Source organism: Lissotriton vulgaris, chromosome 3_1 (genome assembly GCF_964263255.1).
Source record: "Lissotriton vulgaris chromosome 3_1, aLisVul1.2, whole genome shotgun sequence".
Classification (NCBI taxonomy): Eukaryota; Metazoa; Chordata; class Amphibia; order Caudata; family Salamandridae; genus Lissotriton; species Lissotriton vulgaris.
The window spans coordinates 888,609,396-888,624,851 of record NC_141689.1 but is presented as its reverse complement, the minus strand read 5'-3'; the positions used below and the strand labels follow the sequence as shown (position 1 = coordinate 888,624,851).

Genomic DNA, 15,456 nt, shown 5'->3' with positions numbered 1-15,456 from the left:
GGCTAGTGTTAAAAACACCACATGCGGCATGTTTAACAATGAGTAAAAGCATTGCAATTTTAAACGGAATCAGCGGTGCAAGGTTTACACGGGCACAAAACCCAAAATACGTCCAGCAACCCCAATAAATGAATGTCCAGTAGGATACTTAATTATATGGCAAAAGCAGTATTTGCAGTGCCTAACATGGGTCGGTACTGTCCGGTACTGAGTACCGGCACTTTTTAGGTTTCGCCTGGCATCCATGCTGGCCCTGGAGGGTGCGTCCCGATGGGGGGAGGGGGGGGGGCTGTGTGTGTGTCTGTGTATATGGCTCTGTGTATGTGTGTGTGTGGCTGTGTGTTTGTGTGTGGCATTTGCAAGAGATTAAGCTATTGGCATTGTAAATGACAGTGCCATTTATTTATCTGTTTTCAAAACCAACACATACATAAAAATTGTGTAATTTACAATGCCAATAGCTCTAACTTTTTCAAAGGCGAAACCGTTGCATTGTAAATGCTTGTTCTTTCTCTTTTGTACCTACTGCTATGGCAGAGATCTTCAAAGTTTTGTAGGTTGAGCCCCCCCAGCTCAATTATTTTAGCTGTTGTTTACTGCTCGAACAGCCAGGTCTTGAGCTGCTTCCTGAAGGCGAGGTGGTCTTGGGTCAGGCGGAGGTGGGTCGGGAGGGAGTTCCAAGTCTTGGCGGCCAGGTAGGAGAAGGACCTTCCTCCTGTGGTGTCTCTTCGGATGCGGGGGACGGCGGCGAGGGCGTGGCTGGTCGATCGAAGTTGGCGAGTGGGAGTGTAGAAGTTGAGGCGGCTGTTGAGGTATCTTGGGCCTTGGTTGTGCAGGGCTTTGTGTGCGTGGGTGAGGAGGCGGAAGGTGATTGACCGGGAGCCAGTGCAGGTCTCAGGTGTCCGGAGATGTGGCTGTGTCGGGGGATGTCGAGGATGAGTCTTGCTGAGGCGTTCTGGATCCGCTGGAGTCTCTTCTGGAGCTTGGCGGTGGTTCCGGCGTAGAGGGCGTTGCCGTAGTCCAGTCGGCTGGTGACGAGGGCCTGGGTGACCGTCTTCCTGGTCTCGGTGGGGATCCACCGGAAGATCTTACGTAGCATGCGTAGGATGTTGAAGCACGACGAGGAGACGGCGTTGACTTGTCTGGTCATGGAGAGGGAGGAGTCCAGGACGAAGCCCAGGTTGCGTGCGTGGTCTGTTGGTTTGGGTGCGCTGCCCAGGGCGGGGGGCCACCAGGAGTAATCCCAGGCGGAGGGTGATGATCCCAGGATGAGGACTTCAGTCTTGTCGGAGTTCAGTTTCAGGCGGCTGTTCATCATCCACTCGGCTACATCTTTCATCCCTTCGTGTAGGTTGGTTCTGGCGGTGGCGGGGTCGTTGGTGAGGGAGAGGATCAGCTGGGTGTCGTCGGCGTCGGAGATTATGTTGAGGTTGTGTTGGCGTGCGATGGCCGCAAGGGGGCTCATGTAGACATTGAAGAGGGTGGGGCTGAGCAAGGAGCCTTGAGGAACGCCGCAGATGACTTCGGTGGCTTCTGATCTGAACGGGGGGAGGCGGACTCTGTGTCCTTCCGGCGAGGAAGGAGATGATCCATTCTACTGCCTTCTCCTGGATTCCGAAGTTGCTGAGGCGCTGCACTAGGGTGCGGTGGCAGACAGTGTTGAATGCCGCGGAGAGGTCCAGGAGGATGAGGGCCGCTGTTTCTCCGGTGTCGAGCAGGGCTCGGATGTCATCGGTGGCTGCGATGAGGGCGGTCTCGGTGCTGTGGTTGGCCCGGAAGCCAGACTGCGAGAGGTCGAGGGATCCGTTCGCCTCGAGGAAGGCGGCCAGCTGCTTGTTGACGGTCTTCTCGATGACCTTGGCCGGAAACGGGAGGAGCGAGATGGGGCGGTAGTTTTTGAGTTCGGTGGGGTCCGCTGATGGTTTCTTCAGTAGAGCGCAGAGTTCGGCGTGTTTCCAGCTCTCCGGGAAGGTAGCCGTGTCGAAGGAGGTGTTGATGATGTCCTGCAGGTGGGGTGCGATGAGAGCGTCGGCCTTGTTGAAGACGTGGTGGGGGCAGGGGTCGGTTGGAGATCCGGAGTGGATGGAGTTCATCGTGCCTATGGTCTCCTCGGTGTTGATCGGGGTCCAGGCGCGGAGGGTCGTGGTGGGGGGCGTTGGTGCGTTCATGGGGTGCGTCGGTTGTGTGCTGAAGCTGTTGTGTATGTCTGCAATCTTATTGTGGAAGTAGGCGGCGAGGGAGTTACAGAGGTCTTGTGATGGGGTGATGTCGTGGATTCCGGCGTTGGGGTTGGAGAGCTCTTTGACGATGTTGAAGAGTTCCTTGATGTTGTGTGCATTGTTGTCCAGTCGTTCCTTGAATGCTGTTTTCTTGGTGGTGTGGATCAGTTGGTGGTGTTTTCGGGTGGCGAGCTTGAGGGTGGTCATGTTGTCTGGTGTTGGGTCTCTGCGCCAGGCTTTCTCGAGGGCTCGGCAGTTCTTCTTGGAGGTCTTGAGTTCGTTGGTGAACCATGGGGCTTTCTTGCTGCCGGGTCTGCTAGGCGGGGTCCTCAGAGGGGCGAGGTCGTCTGCGCAGTTGCTGATCCACTTCGTGAGGTTGTTGGTGACCTGGCTGGGGTTTGCTGAGCTGGCGGGGGGGTCCTGGCTCAGGGATGCGGCGAGCTGGTCGGCTGAGATCTTGTTACAGCTTCTGCGTGCAACCTGTTGCTGGTGGTGGTGGGTCGTGTTCTTTCTGAAGCTGAAGTGGATGCAGCTGTGGTCCGTCCAGTGGAGTCCGGTGGCGTGGCTAAAGGCGATGTCCTTGCTGGATGAGAAGACGGGGTCGAGCGTGTGTCCGGCGTAGTGGGTGGGGGTGGTCACCAGCTGCTTGAGACCGAGGTTGGCGAGGTTGTCCAGTAGGGTGGTGGTGTTGCGGTCGTTGTTGTTCTCCAGGTGGAAGTTGAGGTCCGCCCGCTGCGCGTCAACGCTGCACGTTTGCCACTCTGCCATATGTGGAGAGTGGGGGGGGCGGAGCGAGGGAGGAGCAGCTGGGAGGCGGGAGAAGTGCGACGAATGGGAAGGGCTGCAGAGGGAAGGGGGCGGGCCGCAGGGGGCAGCGGCGGGGAGCGGGGGGGTGGCGGGAAGGGCGGCAGGGGCTGGGTGCGACAAGAGGAAAACAATCACAAAATAAAACAGCACAGGGAGAGAAAAAATTTAAACAAGGAGCAATAACACAGGGGAAATACAATCGGAATCGAAAATACAAACGCAGCGCAGGCGGGGCAAGAGCAGCAACAGCGGTGGACCAGGATCACAGCTGCAGGCAGCGGCGGCACTTGGCGGGAACGGGGGGCAGCCTGGGCTCACTCACGAGGAGTGTGCGTGGTGCGTGGGGGTGACCGGCCCAGAGGGACAGAGGTCCCAGAGGCCCATTGAACTAACACAATTCTTATGGTGGAAAACCATCAGTATACCAGATCCACAGCTAAAAAATAATGTATGTTATCTTCACATTAGTAATCAGCAAAATATCACAATATCTTCTGTTAGTTTTAACATTATTTTTTATAATGTACCGAAATAGTTTTTCTTGTATTTTTCAAGTCAAAGAACTGGCAACATGAAAATCATTACATGAATTGCGATTAATGCAATTATTTTACAAATAATGTTTAAACTAACAGAAGATATTGTGATCTTTTGCTGATTACTAATGTGAAGATAACATACAGTATTATTTAGCTGTGCATCCGGTGTACTGGTGATAATAAAAGGGAACATGCAGTCTGTAAAAGAACACATGGCTGGCTGGCATTTTGCGCGCCTGCCTGTGTAGTTTTAAAATAAACTTTGTCTCCTTTCTGGGAAGCATTAACCCTCCAAAGAGGGGGTTAATTCAAAGAGCTGAAATGCTTCAGCTGCAGTGAGAGCAGGATGTCTCCACTGCTTAAACTGAAAGCAAAGGAACAGACAGGCATTTCAGCTGCAGTGCGAGGCTAGGAGTCTCCTCTATAATAATGTTGAATGTGAAGGCTGTCTTCAGTTCCTGTACCTTCAGTTTTAGCATAGGAGACTTCCCGTCTCCTCACTGCAGCTGAGGCTGAATGGATTTACCCCCTCCTGGGACGGTACATAATAAAAGCATGGGCACTTCGTGCCCCGTGGATTTCCCCTCCCTCCAACCATTCCTAAGATGACTTGTCAGGGAACAAAAGTACAATTAGAGTGGAGTGCGCGCCACCCCTAGGAAGGTGTCGCGCCCGAACTCTGTGCTATGGTATTTTTGTTACCGAGACTCCCGTTCCGACGACGGGGAATGATACAAAAGCATGGGAATCTATGAAAGTTCCAATACTGGGGCAAACCATGTTACCACAGATTCACAATCACACAAAAACTCCCTTGAGGCCACAGAACTGCCTGGAAACCTCCCTCAAGTCCAAAGCAAAAACTATCCAGTGCTACCAGGCAGCATCACACTGCTTCAGCCACACCCTTGCCCCAGATGTGTGGACACTGGGATACATAAGGTAATGTTGCAAGAAATTGTACACCTGAAATACAGGAATCTGAATCCCAAGGCACACTGTACAGCTTTGTGTAATGAACAGATCATAACAAAATCTGCTTCAATACAAGCAGACAGTCCAAGGCTACAAAGGCTGAAGACATCGATCACATCTCCTCAAGTCGTTGAACATTTGAAGTGCTATATTGGAATTTACTCTAGTCAAGGACACATTTAACCATGCATCAAACACAAATACAGAGAATTCCACAAAATGATCCTGGTTTTAAGGTAGCAAATGTATGATTTAGCCACTTTGTTGTCCTGAAGAATTAAAGTAAGGTAGTTATACAGGATTAATTCAAGGAGTCTATCAACCACTTCAGGCAAACAATCACAGTATTTACCAATCGTCACATGAAGTGTTACTGGTTTATAAATTGAGTGCGTTCACAACATGATTTGTTTTATCTGGCATCAACTCTGACCCAAATCGCTTACAGCCTAGCAATACCGGCTGAAAACCTGCTCTTAGCTTAAGCATTGAAAGTAAAAAAGGAGAACCAGGCATCACGTTGGCCAACTTGTTTTATTTATAAATATAAAACCTTTACAAATAATACAAATGTTCATTTAATTGCATAAAAATTGGACCGTTGTGGAGGATACTTCATCCTTTCGATGGCAGTTATGGAGAACATAATTTTTCAAGCAAAGCATCCATTCCTTTTATGTTTTTCTTGTCTTTCAATTTTGGAATCAGAGTGCTTAATCCATCTTTCACCTCTTTTACTACCTCACCATTCGAGCTCTGAAGAAGGCTAGAAAAGAAAGATTCAAACAAATTAAGTGTACCCCTTCATTCAAAATACTCAGTTTAACTCAAGTTCAAAAGTTGCTGAAACACAAACAGTAGAATTTAACTTGCATTGTGAAGGCCAGATAAGAAACATAATTGCACACCTAATTTCTACTAAACTGCGCACACAAATCTGTGGGCAAAGGTAAATTACCAATCCTGATATAGAGAATCAAGACTGGTGAAATCGTGCCCCCACAAATGGTATCAGCAAATATTCAGATCCTGCTATTATGGTGCAAGGTCCATAAGTGTAAATTTATGGCTATTACCAGATTTTGGGTATTCCTTGTAAATGAAACCTGAAAAAGAGTATGAACGCAAATAAATGTGCAAGTTGGTTTCTACTCTAAATAAGCTTACACATTTACCCTACTCAAGGGCTAAAAAAAAAAACAATTAACGGCTCTGATGCGCAGAAGGAGAACATTAGTTACAATCATCCACCGTAAATTGGGAGAAACGAGTCATCTGTTCAAGGGTTGTTGGGGGAATCCAGCTTATGTTCTGAATGTGAAGCTCCATTCTTCGCACAGCTCTAAATTGGCCAGTGAAAGATGTATGGCAGAAGGGGCTTCAACTGTAATCAGGCTGGTGCCTGATTATAGCTCTGAAACACTGAGCGAGAGCCCCTCGAGCCTAATTTTCAAAAAGAGTGCTCTAATTGACCCAGGGTTCTTTTTAAATCTTAGGCCATTGGGCCGATTGGCTGCCAGCAACACGAGGAAAATGTTGCTGGCAGCCATTACACGACTTTGGGACTTAATTCCCTATCCTGGAGTTATAGAAAGTAAAACATAAGGGGACATGGCTTCATTGGGAGGTGGGGGTGGGTGGGCGTGGACCGGACGGTCCCCACCGGGCCAAAATTGGAGGAAAAAAAAAAGAATCTTCCTGCTTCAATCCCACAGGACTCTTGCGTGACTCCCCTTCCCGAACCGCATTCGGCCTCAGGGATCCTATCCCTCAGGGACCAAAGCATTAAATAAGGAGTCGGGGCTGTGCAGCTACCCTCCCCTTAGCCTTTAAAAGGACCTGGGGACCCCATCTCACAGTACTGCTACTTTTACAAAAAAAGTAGGGGTGCTGTGCATCCCACCTTCCTGAGTCTTCTATGGCTCCGGCGAACCCACCCCCGGGGCAGGCTCACTTGATGGTCCCGGGGAGTGGAACTGAAGCAAACGCAGTCTATTCCTAGCAGGCGGACCGCTGACTGACATCTGTTTCTGACGCAGGAAGATAAACAGAGCAAGATATTGCTCTGGCCCAGAGGGAGCAGCATAACTAGCTGCTCCCTGCAGCTGGGAGCAATGCTGGCTCCTGCAGCATGTGGAGAGCCGGTTGAGGACCTTGGGCTCACTCTGCGGCATCCAATGTTGTGTATGGTGGGTGCCCTAGATGGGCACCCATCCATTTTAGACGCAGGCCCCGGGGATGGGGTTCTCGGGGTCAGAATTGGTTGGGGTGGGGGTAAGGGGGCAGATGCGGCGGCCTCACCACCTTAAAAAACATGGCCATGGGGGAAGAGTCCCTAGGGAATTTTTAAAGTGGGGGGAGCGGAGAGGCAGCAGGTCGCCTCCCTTTATTAAATTGATCGGGCCCCAGGGGATAGGGTCCTCAGGGCCGAAAAGAGCAAGGAGAGAGGGCATGCTTCTACTTCCCCCTAAATTATATATCAGGGAAGGGGGGTGAGGGTGGGGGGTGGGGGAGCGCTAAGCGGCCCTTCCATCCCCTTTTACAATTAAAATGTCAAAAAACACACGGCCCTGGGGAATGGGTCGCCAGGGCCTGATAAGGCTCGGGGAAGAGGGCTGTGTTGCTCCCTCCCTTTTAAAAAGCATAAGGGGATGGGGTCCACCAGGGCCTAATGAGGCTCGGGGAGGTGGGCCGCACGGCACCCCTCCCCTTTAAACTACATAAGGCCCTGATGGTGCTCTGAGAGAAGGGCCACACGGCACCCATCCTATAAAATACATAAGCCAACCGGAAACGAGGTGTTGAGGGTGCTCTATACAGGAGCTGTTTCCACCTAAACTTGAGAACTACTCCGAGTTCTCTGCTTCTTTTTTTGCATAATTTATGCATCACTATGCTTGAAAGGGTATAGTTTTGACTTATACTGGGTGCTCGCTTGCTGATCCAACCGGGGACTCGATGTGAGACTATCACTGGATCTACTTTGAAATATGGATGTTAAAAAACAATGTTCCATTACAATCTTGGAAATGTACAAACTAAACATTGAGGCAATGTTTGCTGGAACGATATTACTAGCCTTGAGAAAGCCCTGGCTCTACCAGCCACACAGGGCGAAACACGTGTTGGCTGTTCTCTTTCCTTAACAACATATTCTATGAAAAAATGTATCATTATAAACAAAGACACAAACGCCATAGAATAAAGTAAGATTCACCTAAATACGCCTTGGACACAAGTTGCGCAGTTATTGTGATGGTGTAGAAAAGAAGGGCACGTTTTGCTTTGCTTCTCTCGACTTCTTTTCTTTACCGTAAACCTTCAGCAACCAATAAGAAGGCTGTTGAGTGGGTATGGATAGGGCAAGGGCCTCAACTGTGTGATGCCAGAGGTCAAATGATCCGCGATGTAACTTCCGCTACCCCTGACATTCTGTGCCAAAGTTGCTTCACCGGCCAATACTGGGGGTGCTTGGAAATAGGTCAAAGATCAGGTTGATTTTAAGCTCTATGTATATATTTATAAAGACTTCCTGGTCGCATTCCAGCGGTCTTCCCTGGCGACCCCTGTTATCTGACTGCCCAGACATGGCATGCTGCGTGTTGGTGCATCCCTTGGCCTGGCATCACCAGGGAGTGCCCTGGGGAACACCCCCGCCAGGATCACTTAGGGGCAGTGGGCCTTGGGGACTGAGGCAATGCTCTGCATCTGCCCCCAGACTATGGCGAATCTCCTTTATTCGCTGGGGTTCACTATCAACATGCTGAAGTCACACCTGACGTCCTCTGAGACGCTTCCTTTCATCTGACTCGTTCCAGATGCAGTGCAGTTTCGGGATTAATCTCCCAAATGGCGAGTCCAGGATATTCAGGCTATGATACAGATGTTTCAGCCTCTTTCCTGGATTTTGGGGCGAGTGACTAAGGCTGCTGGGCCTCATGGCCTTCTGCATCCTGCTAGTGACGCAAGCCAGATAGCATATGGAAGTAGGTACTAGGGCTTCCTGTGTTATTGGTTGTTGAGACTAGGGTGGAACTAGGGCTAGGGTTTAACCTTTAATTGGAAGTAGTGATTAGGGCTTCTGGTGTTATTGGTTGCTGGACTAGGTGTGGGACTAAGAGTAGCGTTAGGCTTTCTGTAGGGACTAGGGCTTCCTGTGTCATTGGTTGCTTGGACTAGGGTTGGGACTAATGGTAGGGCTATGGTCTCTATTGGACGTAGAGATCAGGGTTTTTGAAACTGATTGGGTGCTTGGACTAGGGCTAAGATTGGCTGTAAGGTCCTGGTCTCCTATTGGTTCTAGATTTTAGGGCAAGTGTTGTGATTGGATAGTGTTAGGGCTAGGGTTCCCATTGGCTGAAGGGGTCACCTGACTACGAGGGGTATAAACGGCCGAGGCTTAGGGCTTCTCAGCCTGGGCATCGAGGCTAAGTGTGGAGAGGACAAGGGTCAGTGCCTGTTTGAGCCTGTTGAAGACTGGTCGGGAACTGTGCCGATAAAGCTGCCCATTTTCCCATTCATAAATACCCACCCTATGTATTTGTCCCTCTGTATATAAGCATTTATTTTCACTATAGTTATGTACCCATCTTCGTGAATTGTTTTGTATAAACATGTAGAATAATTATGTCGGGAAAAAAAATCATATTTGGTCTACATGTACTTGCTTCCATGTGCATCTATGTACCTCCATCTACTTGGATCTGTGTGTCTGTTACTTTTCTCCTGAAGAAGCATATCCAATGCACTATCCTATTTCTCATCCTGTACCTCTAGCAATATATTTAATCTGCATATATACTTACCTCCTTTATGCATCTATATACTTTCAATGTACTTCTGGATCTATATATTTATCACTTTCTTGCACTATCCTATTTCTCAGCCTATACATGTCTCAATATACCTTCTAGCACAACTTTGACTCATCTCAAACTTCTTTCTACTACTCTTTCCAATGCACTACCCTATCTCTCACCATATACATTTATCATTATAACCTCTACACCCACCCTCTCATTTACCCCATACCACTACTATGTTCCCCAAAATAACCTTTTCTTGACTCTCTCCTACTCTACCCCTCCTTGCATCATCTAACAACTCTTTTACTATACCGATCCCCCTAAACAAACCTCTCTAAACTCTTCCCTCTGACTCTTCCCCTCCAAAAACCCTTTTTACTCATCCAAAAGCCTCATCCTACTGCTATGACCTAAAAAATGAAATCCTTCACTATTCAATCCCTCCACTATCCTTTTCAATCAAAATAACAGACTAACATGTTCAGTTCTCGAATTCCATATTCCACTATACTAATTCACCCCTAATCCTTTATGGGTTCCAGAGTAGTGTGCTACTCGCCAACAAAGCGCGTCAACACCTCATCAGGGTTACAAACGCTATATAAATGCAAACCTTTTTCCCTTTTTTACCCCTCCCCAACCCTGCTCAATCCAAATAACTGTCTAACATATCCACCACTCAAACTACTTCATATTTCACTATACTAATTTTCAACACTAATCCTTTATGGGTTCCAAAGTAGCGTGCTACTCGCCAGAAAAGTGCTTTAACACCCAATTAGGGGTAAGCGGCACTATATGAATGCAAACCTTTCTTTCCCACTATCCCTCCGCTATCCTTCTCACTCCAAATAACTAACATCCACCACTCAATTTACTTTCATAATTCACCACTAATCCTTTATGGCTTTCCGGAGTAGCATGCTACTCACCAAAAAAGCGCATCAACACCCCATCAGGGGTAAGAAGTGCTTTATAAATACAAACCTTTTTTCCTCTTCTATTCTTCCGTTATCCTTCCGAATGCAATAACTAACATATCCACCACTTAAAATGTACTTGCATGTTTCACTATACTAATTTAACTCTTATCCTCTATGGGTCCTGGAGTAGAGTGCTACTCGCCGAAAAGCGCTTCGACGCCTCGTCAGGGGTAGTAAGTGCTATACAAATTTACAATTACAATGAGTGAAATAAATTTAATCAAGTGGTGAATAAAAACAACTATTCTCATTCAAATCTACTTGTATTGTAATGCATTCAAATAAGGAATTACCCTACTGACCGGAATACACACCTTTGAAAAGGAGGAACATATGCTCACAACCCCTTCCCTGCTGGGTGCTCCCTCGTGTCTGGACAAAGCTATACCTCCCTGAAGAGCTCTAGTGAGAGCAAAACACGTCAGGGGTTGCTTTTGTTAATTTCAGGTTGGCTTGGTTGGTATTTTACCAATTCAAAGCTGTAATTGTAGTGGCAAAAGTCTTTTGTCATTTTACAGCTCTGCATGAATAGCACTGTGCCAGTCCTATGCTTAAAAACTTTGCGGTAGAAGACTGTTCCTTTCTATCTCGGCATGGATGGCTCTGTACTAATCCTATGCTTAAAGACTTTGATGAAAAGCAGACATTTGAGTTGAGCAGATTTAGAGTGTCGCTGGTGTTGAGGGTGCTCTATACAGGAGCTGCTTTCCACCTAAAGTTGAGAACGAATAGTTTCTTACCGGTCGGTGTGGTTTTGCAGCTTGATGATCTTTCTGGATTCACCATGCTGTGCATTATTCCGCGGTCTTGTGGTTGGGTCCGGATTCGGCGTCGACGTCCCACCTTTGGTGTATTTCCGGTGACGTCGGCAAGCTTCCTGCAGAAGCTCCCACTCCTGGGCGCCATCTTCGGATACTTTTTTCTCGTGTTCGTCTTGTTACCGAAGTTATGGCAATGTTCAACTAAAGTTTTTTCACCGCTTTAACCATTAAGGCTTCTTTTTCAAGTATTGTCTTTGTTTGAACCACCTTATCTCTCCAGCCTCATCTTTCTGGCGGAGGTGGGTGGATTCGCTAGTGAATCCAGAAAGATCATCAAGCTGCAAAACCACACCGACAGGTAAGAAACTATTCGTTTTGCTGCGTGAATCTTTCTGGATTTACTATGCTGTGCATAGACTTTGTAGCGGTTTCTCATGTGTGTGGCTGCTGGGTGGAAGATGAGCGTTGGTTATTGAATATGTGTTGAAGCACTCTTTGTCCGACTTGTGCTTCCTTGTTCATCTGTATATCCACACAGTAGTGCTTCGTGAACGTGTGCACAGAAGACCATGTTGCCACCAGGCATATGTCCTGAATTGGTGTGTTAGCTAGGAAAGCTATTGTAGCTCCTTTTGTCCTTGTAGAGTGGGCAGGTGTCCCCTCTGTTAGTTCCTGCCCTGCCTGCTTGTGGCAGAACTGTATTGTTTGGGCGATCCATCGCGCAATTGTTGCTTTCGGTACTGGTTTCCCCATGAAACTGTTAGCGAAGGACACAAAAAACTGCTTTGTTTTCCTGTGTCCCTTCGTTCTCTCAATGTAGTGCATGACTGCCCTTCTGGCGTCCAGAGTGTGCCCTTTCAGCTCTTGTTGCCGGTTTGTGGAAGAAACTCGGTATCTGTATAGTTTGATTCAAATGGAACCTTGACACCACCTTTGGCATGAAGTGTGGGTCCGTTCACATCACCACCCTATCGCTGTGTATCTGTATGTAGTGTTCCTGTAGTGTTAGTGCCTGCAGTTCGCTCACTCTGCGCAATGAAGTGATTGCTACCAGGAAACCTGTTTTCATGGTCAGCATTTCTAGGGAGGCCTTGTTAATCGGTTTGAAAGGTTCTTCATGAGTTCCGTTAGGACTAGGTTAAGGTTCCATGCAGGTGGTGGCACCCTCTTTGGCGGTGCGATCCGCTTTGCTCCCTCCAGGAATCTCTTAACGACCTGTGATGTGAAGAAACTCTTGCACGTTTCTCCTCTCGTGTAAGCGACTATCGCTGCCAAGTGAACCCTCAGTGAGGATGAGCTCAGATTTTTGTCGAGCAGGTGCGTGAGGTACTTTAGCACTGTTGAGTCCTTTTTCATCTTATTGTGTAGCTTTTCCCTCCTGCACCACAGTGTAAATCTCTTCCATTTCGCTACATAGCACTTCCGTGTGCTGGGTCTTCGTGCCTCCAGAAGTACCGTCAGGGTGCTTTCTGGCAGTTTCAAATGCGCAAACTATGTCCTCAGGAGCCACGCTAGGAGGCTCAGGCTCTCTGGCTCTGGGTGCAGCACTTCTCCGTTTTGCATGGAGTAGGTCCTTTCTTCTCCCGAATCTGTGGGGTGCACTCTGTGTCATCTCCATGATCTGCGAGTACCATGTCTGCCTGGCTCACTGTGGTGCCACCAGTATCAGGGTCATGTTGCTCGCTCTGCACTTGCTGAGTACCTTGTGTATCAGCGGTATCGGGGGGGAAAAGCGTAAGCAAATGTCCTGGGCCAGTCTATCCATAGGGCATTCCCCAGGGAGCCCTCCCCGGGCTGTCTGGATGCGAAGTTTTGGCATTTTGCATTCTGGCGTGTTGCAAATAGGTCTACCGACTGTTTCCCCCACCTGTTGAAGAGCCTTCTCGTCTCTTGTGCATTGAGTTCCCACTCGTGTGATGCTGATGTCTGTCTGCTGAGCCAGTCTGCTTCTACATTGTCCTTTCCTGGTAGATGTATGGCTAGCAGGTCTATCTTGTGTGGGATGGCCCATCTCTTTATCTTCTGCGCTAGTTTCGAAAGCGGGGCTGATTGTGTCCCCCCCTGCTTGTTGATGTAAAACATCGCTGTTGTGTTGTCTGTCTGGATCAACACTCTCTGGTTGTACAGTTTTGTTTGGAAGGCCTTTATGGCTAGGAAAACGGTCTTAAACTCCAGGTAATTGATGTGTCTGACCGCATCTGCTGGTGTCCACAGGCCTCTTACTTTGAGTTTCTCCATGTGAGCGCCCCATCCCCTCTGGGACGCGTCTGTGGTAATGGTCACTGTTGGCGTTGGTTGCGTCAGAGGCTTCCCCCTTGTTAAGTTCCACCATGCCATCTCTTTCTGCACTGCGTGCGTTACAACCACTAGATCCTCCCAACGACCTGTAGCTTGTGACCATTGCTCCTGTAGCCATTCCTGTAAAGGTCTCATGTGGAGCTGTACGTTTGGCACTAGGTGTATGCATGATGCCATCATGCCCATGATTTTGCTCGCTGTCCTCACTGTCTGAGCTTGCTCCTTCTGGTAGAGCTGCGTCTCCCTCACGAGCGCTATCCTTCTCTTCTTGCTGGGGAACACCTTGCTCTGAAGGTGTCGATCTGTGCTCCCAGGAAGATTTTTATTTGTTCTAGTTCCAGGGAGGATTTTCCCCAATGGATGGAGAATCCTAGGTTTATCAGTGTGCTGGTCACTCTGTGCGTGCTGCTTGCACGTTTTGTATGTGCTTGCTTTGATCAGCCAGTCGTCCAGGTAAGGGTACACATGTATCCCTTCCCTTCGTAGGTGTGCTGCGACTGTTGCGAGGCATTTTGTGAAAACCCTTGGTGCCGATTTGAGGCCGAACGCCAGGGTTGTGAACTGGTAGTGGTCTTCTCCGATGATGAATCTGAGGTGGTGTTTGTGGCCCCTGTTCATTGGGATGTGCAGGTAGGCATCTTTTAGGTCCATGGTGACCATGAAGTCCCCGCCTTGCAATTGAGGAAGTACCTCTTGTAGGGAGGTCATCTTGAATCTCTGCGCTCTAACGAACTTGTTTAAGAATCTTAGGTCCAGGATGGGTCTCATAGTTTCGTCCACCTTTGGTACCAGGAAGTATGTGGAGTATACACCCTTGTTCCTTTCCCTGTAAGGTACTGGCCTATGGCTTGTTTTTGCAGGAGCTCCTTTGCTTCCTCCCGAAGGAGCTCTAGGTCTTTCCTCGCTAGTGGCATTCTTTTTGGCTTCCTGTCCGTTGGCTTTCCCTCCAACTCTATGCAGTGCCCGTACTGTATGATGTTGAGTACCCATTTGTCTGATGTTATACTCTTCAACTCCCTGAAGAAGTGTTTCAGTCTTCCTCCCACTGGTCTTACATGTACGGAGGTGTCTAGTTCGTGTAACTCCTGTCCGATGTGTTTCTGTTCCACCCTGGGAGTTTTTGCTCGGGTGGGAACATGGAGTTTTATTAAGTCACTTAGAGGCAGGCTGCTGTCCCCCTCTCTTATTTTGCCCACGTCCATTCCCTCTCCCGCAAAAGGACTGGCCTCTTGGTTGGTACTGCCAGGACTGTTTTTGCTGCCCCTGCTGTGTCTGGGCATCTGCTTGGTGGGCTTGCTGGAACACCTGGTGTGATGTCCCTGGCTGGTTTCCTCCCCTCCCGTTAGGTCTTCGTGACGGGGTGCCCCTTTTAGTACCTCTGAACTGTAATGCCCCCATGGATCTTGCAGTCTCGTTATCCTTTTTCAGTTGGATGAGTTTCTCGTAAACTGGGGTCCCGAACAGCGTTTCTCCGTTGAACGGTGTGTTGAGGATGCTGTGCTGTACTTCTGGCTTGAAGCCCTAAATCCCGAGCCAGGCCGGTCTTCTCTCCGTGATGCCCATCATCATGAGCCTGCTGGAGGTGTCTGCTCCGTCCAGGGCAGTCTTGAGGCAAGAATTGGCTACATTCTTCCCCTCTTCGACAAGGTTTTCAGCTCTTTGCTTGAATTCCTGTGGCATGTTCTTTATTAACTGGCCCAGCTCTTCCAGGATCTGGTATTGGTGCCTGTTGAGCAGTGCGCAAGTGCATTGCGGCATTCCGTTCAATTCTTCTCCCCACCAGGTCCACCCTCTTGCTTTCTTTTGTCTGGAGGTGGCCCAGAAGTGGTAGGCACTCTTTCTTGCCGTGGCTGCGATGATGGAGTCTGCTGAGACCGATCCCTGAATGTAGGGTGGGTCCTTGGAGGAATGTTTATACTTTTTCTCCGTCCTGGGAGTGACGGCTTTGCATGTAGCTGGTTCCTTGAAAGCCTCTTTTCCCTGTGCCATGACACTGTCGAGCATGGGCAGGAACTGCTCCTTGTTTGTGTAGGGAACAGTGTCTCGAGAAGGAAGTCTGCTTTCTGCTT

The 15,456-nt window shown here is 48.8% G+C and overlaps 1 protein-coding gene across 2 annotated transcripts in view; it reads right to left on the bottom strand.

Moving 5' to 3' along the window:
* Positions 1 to 5,060: 5,060 nt before the first annotated feature.
* The window catches only part of PUM3 (pumilio RNA binding family member 3), a 320,840-nt gene continuing 310,444 nt past the window's right edge, over positions 5,061 to 15,456 (bottom strand). For both annotated transcript variants that reach the window (XM_086961213.1, XM_086961214.1), the window contains exon 18: positions 5,061 to 5,306. In XM_086961213.1, coding sequence (XP_086817339.1) covers positions 5,174 to 5,306 — 133 coding nt within the window. In that variant the 3' untranslated portion in view covers positions 5,061 to 5,173. The remainder of the gene's footprint in view (positions 5,307 to 15,456) is intronic.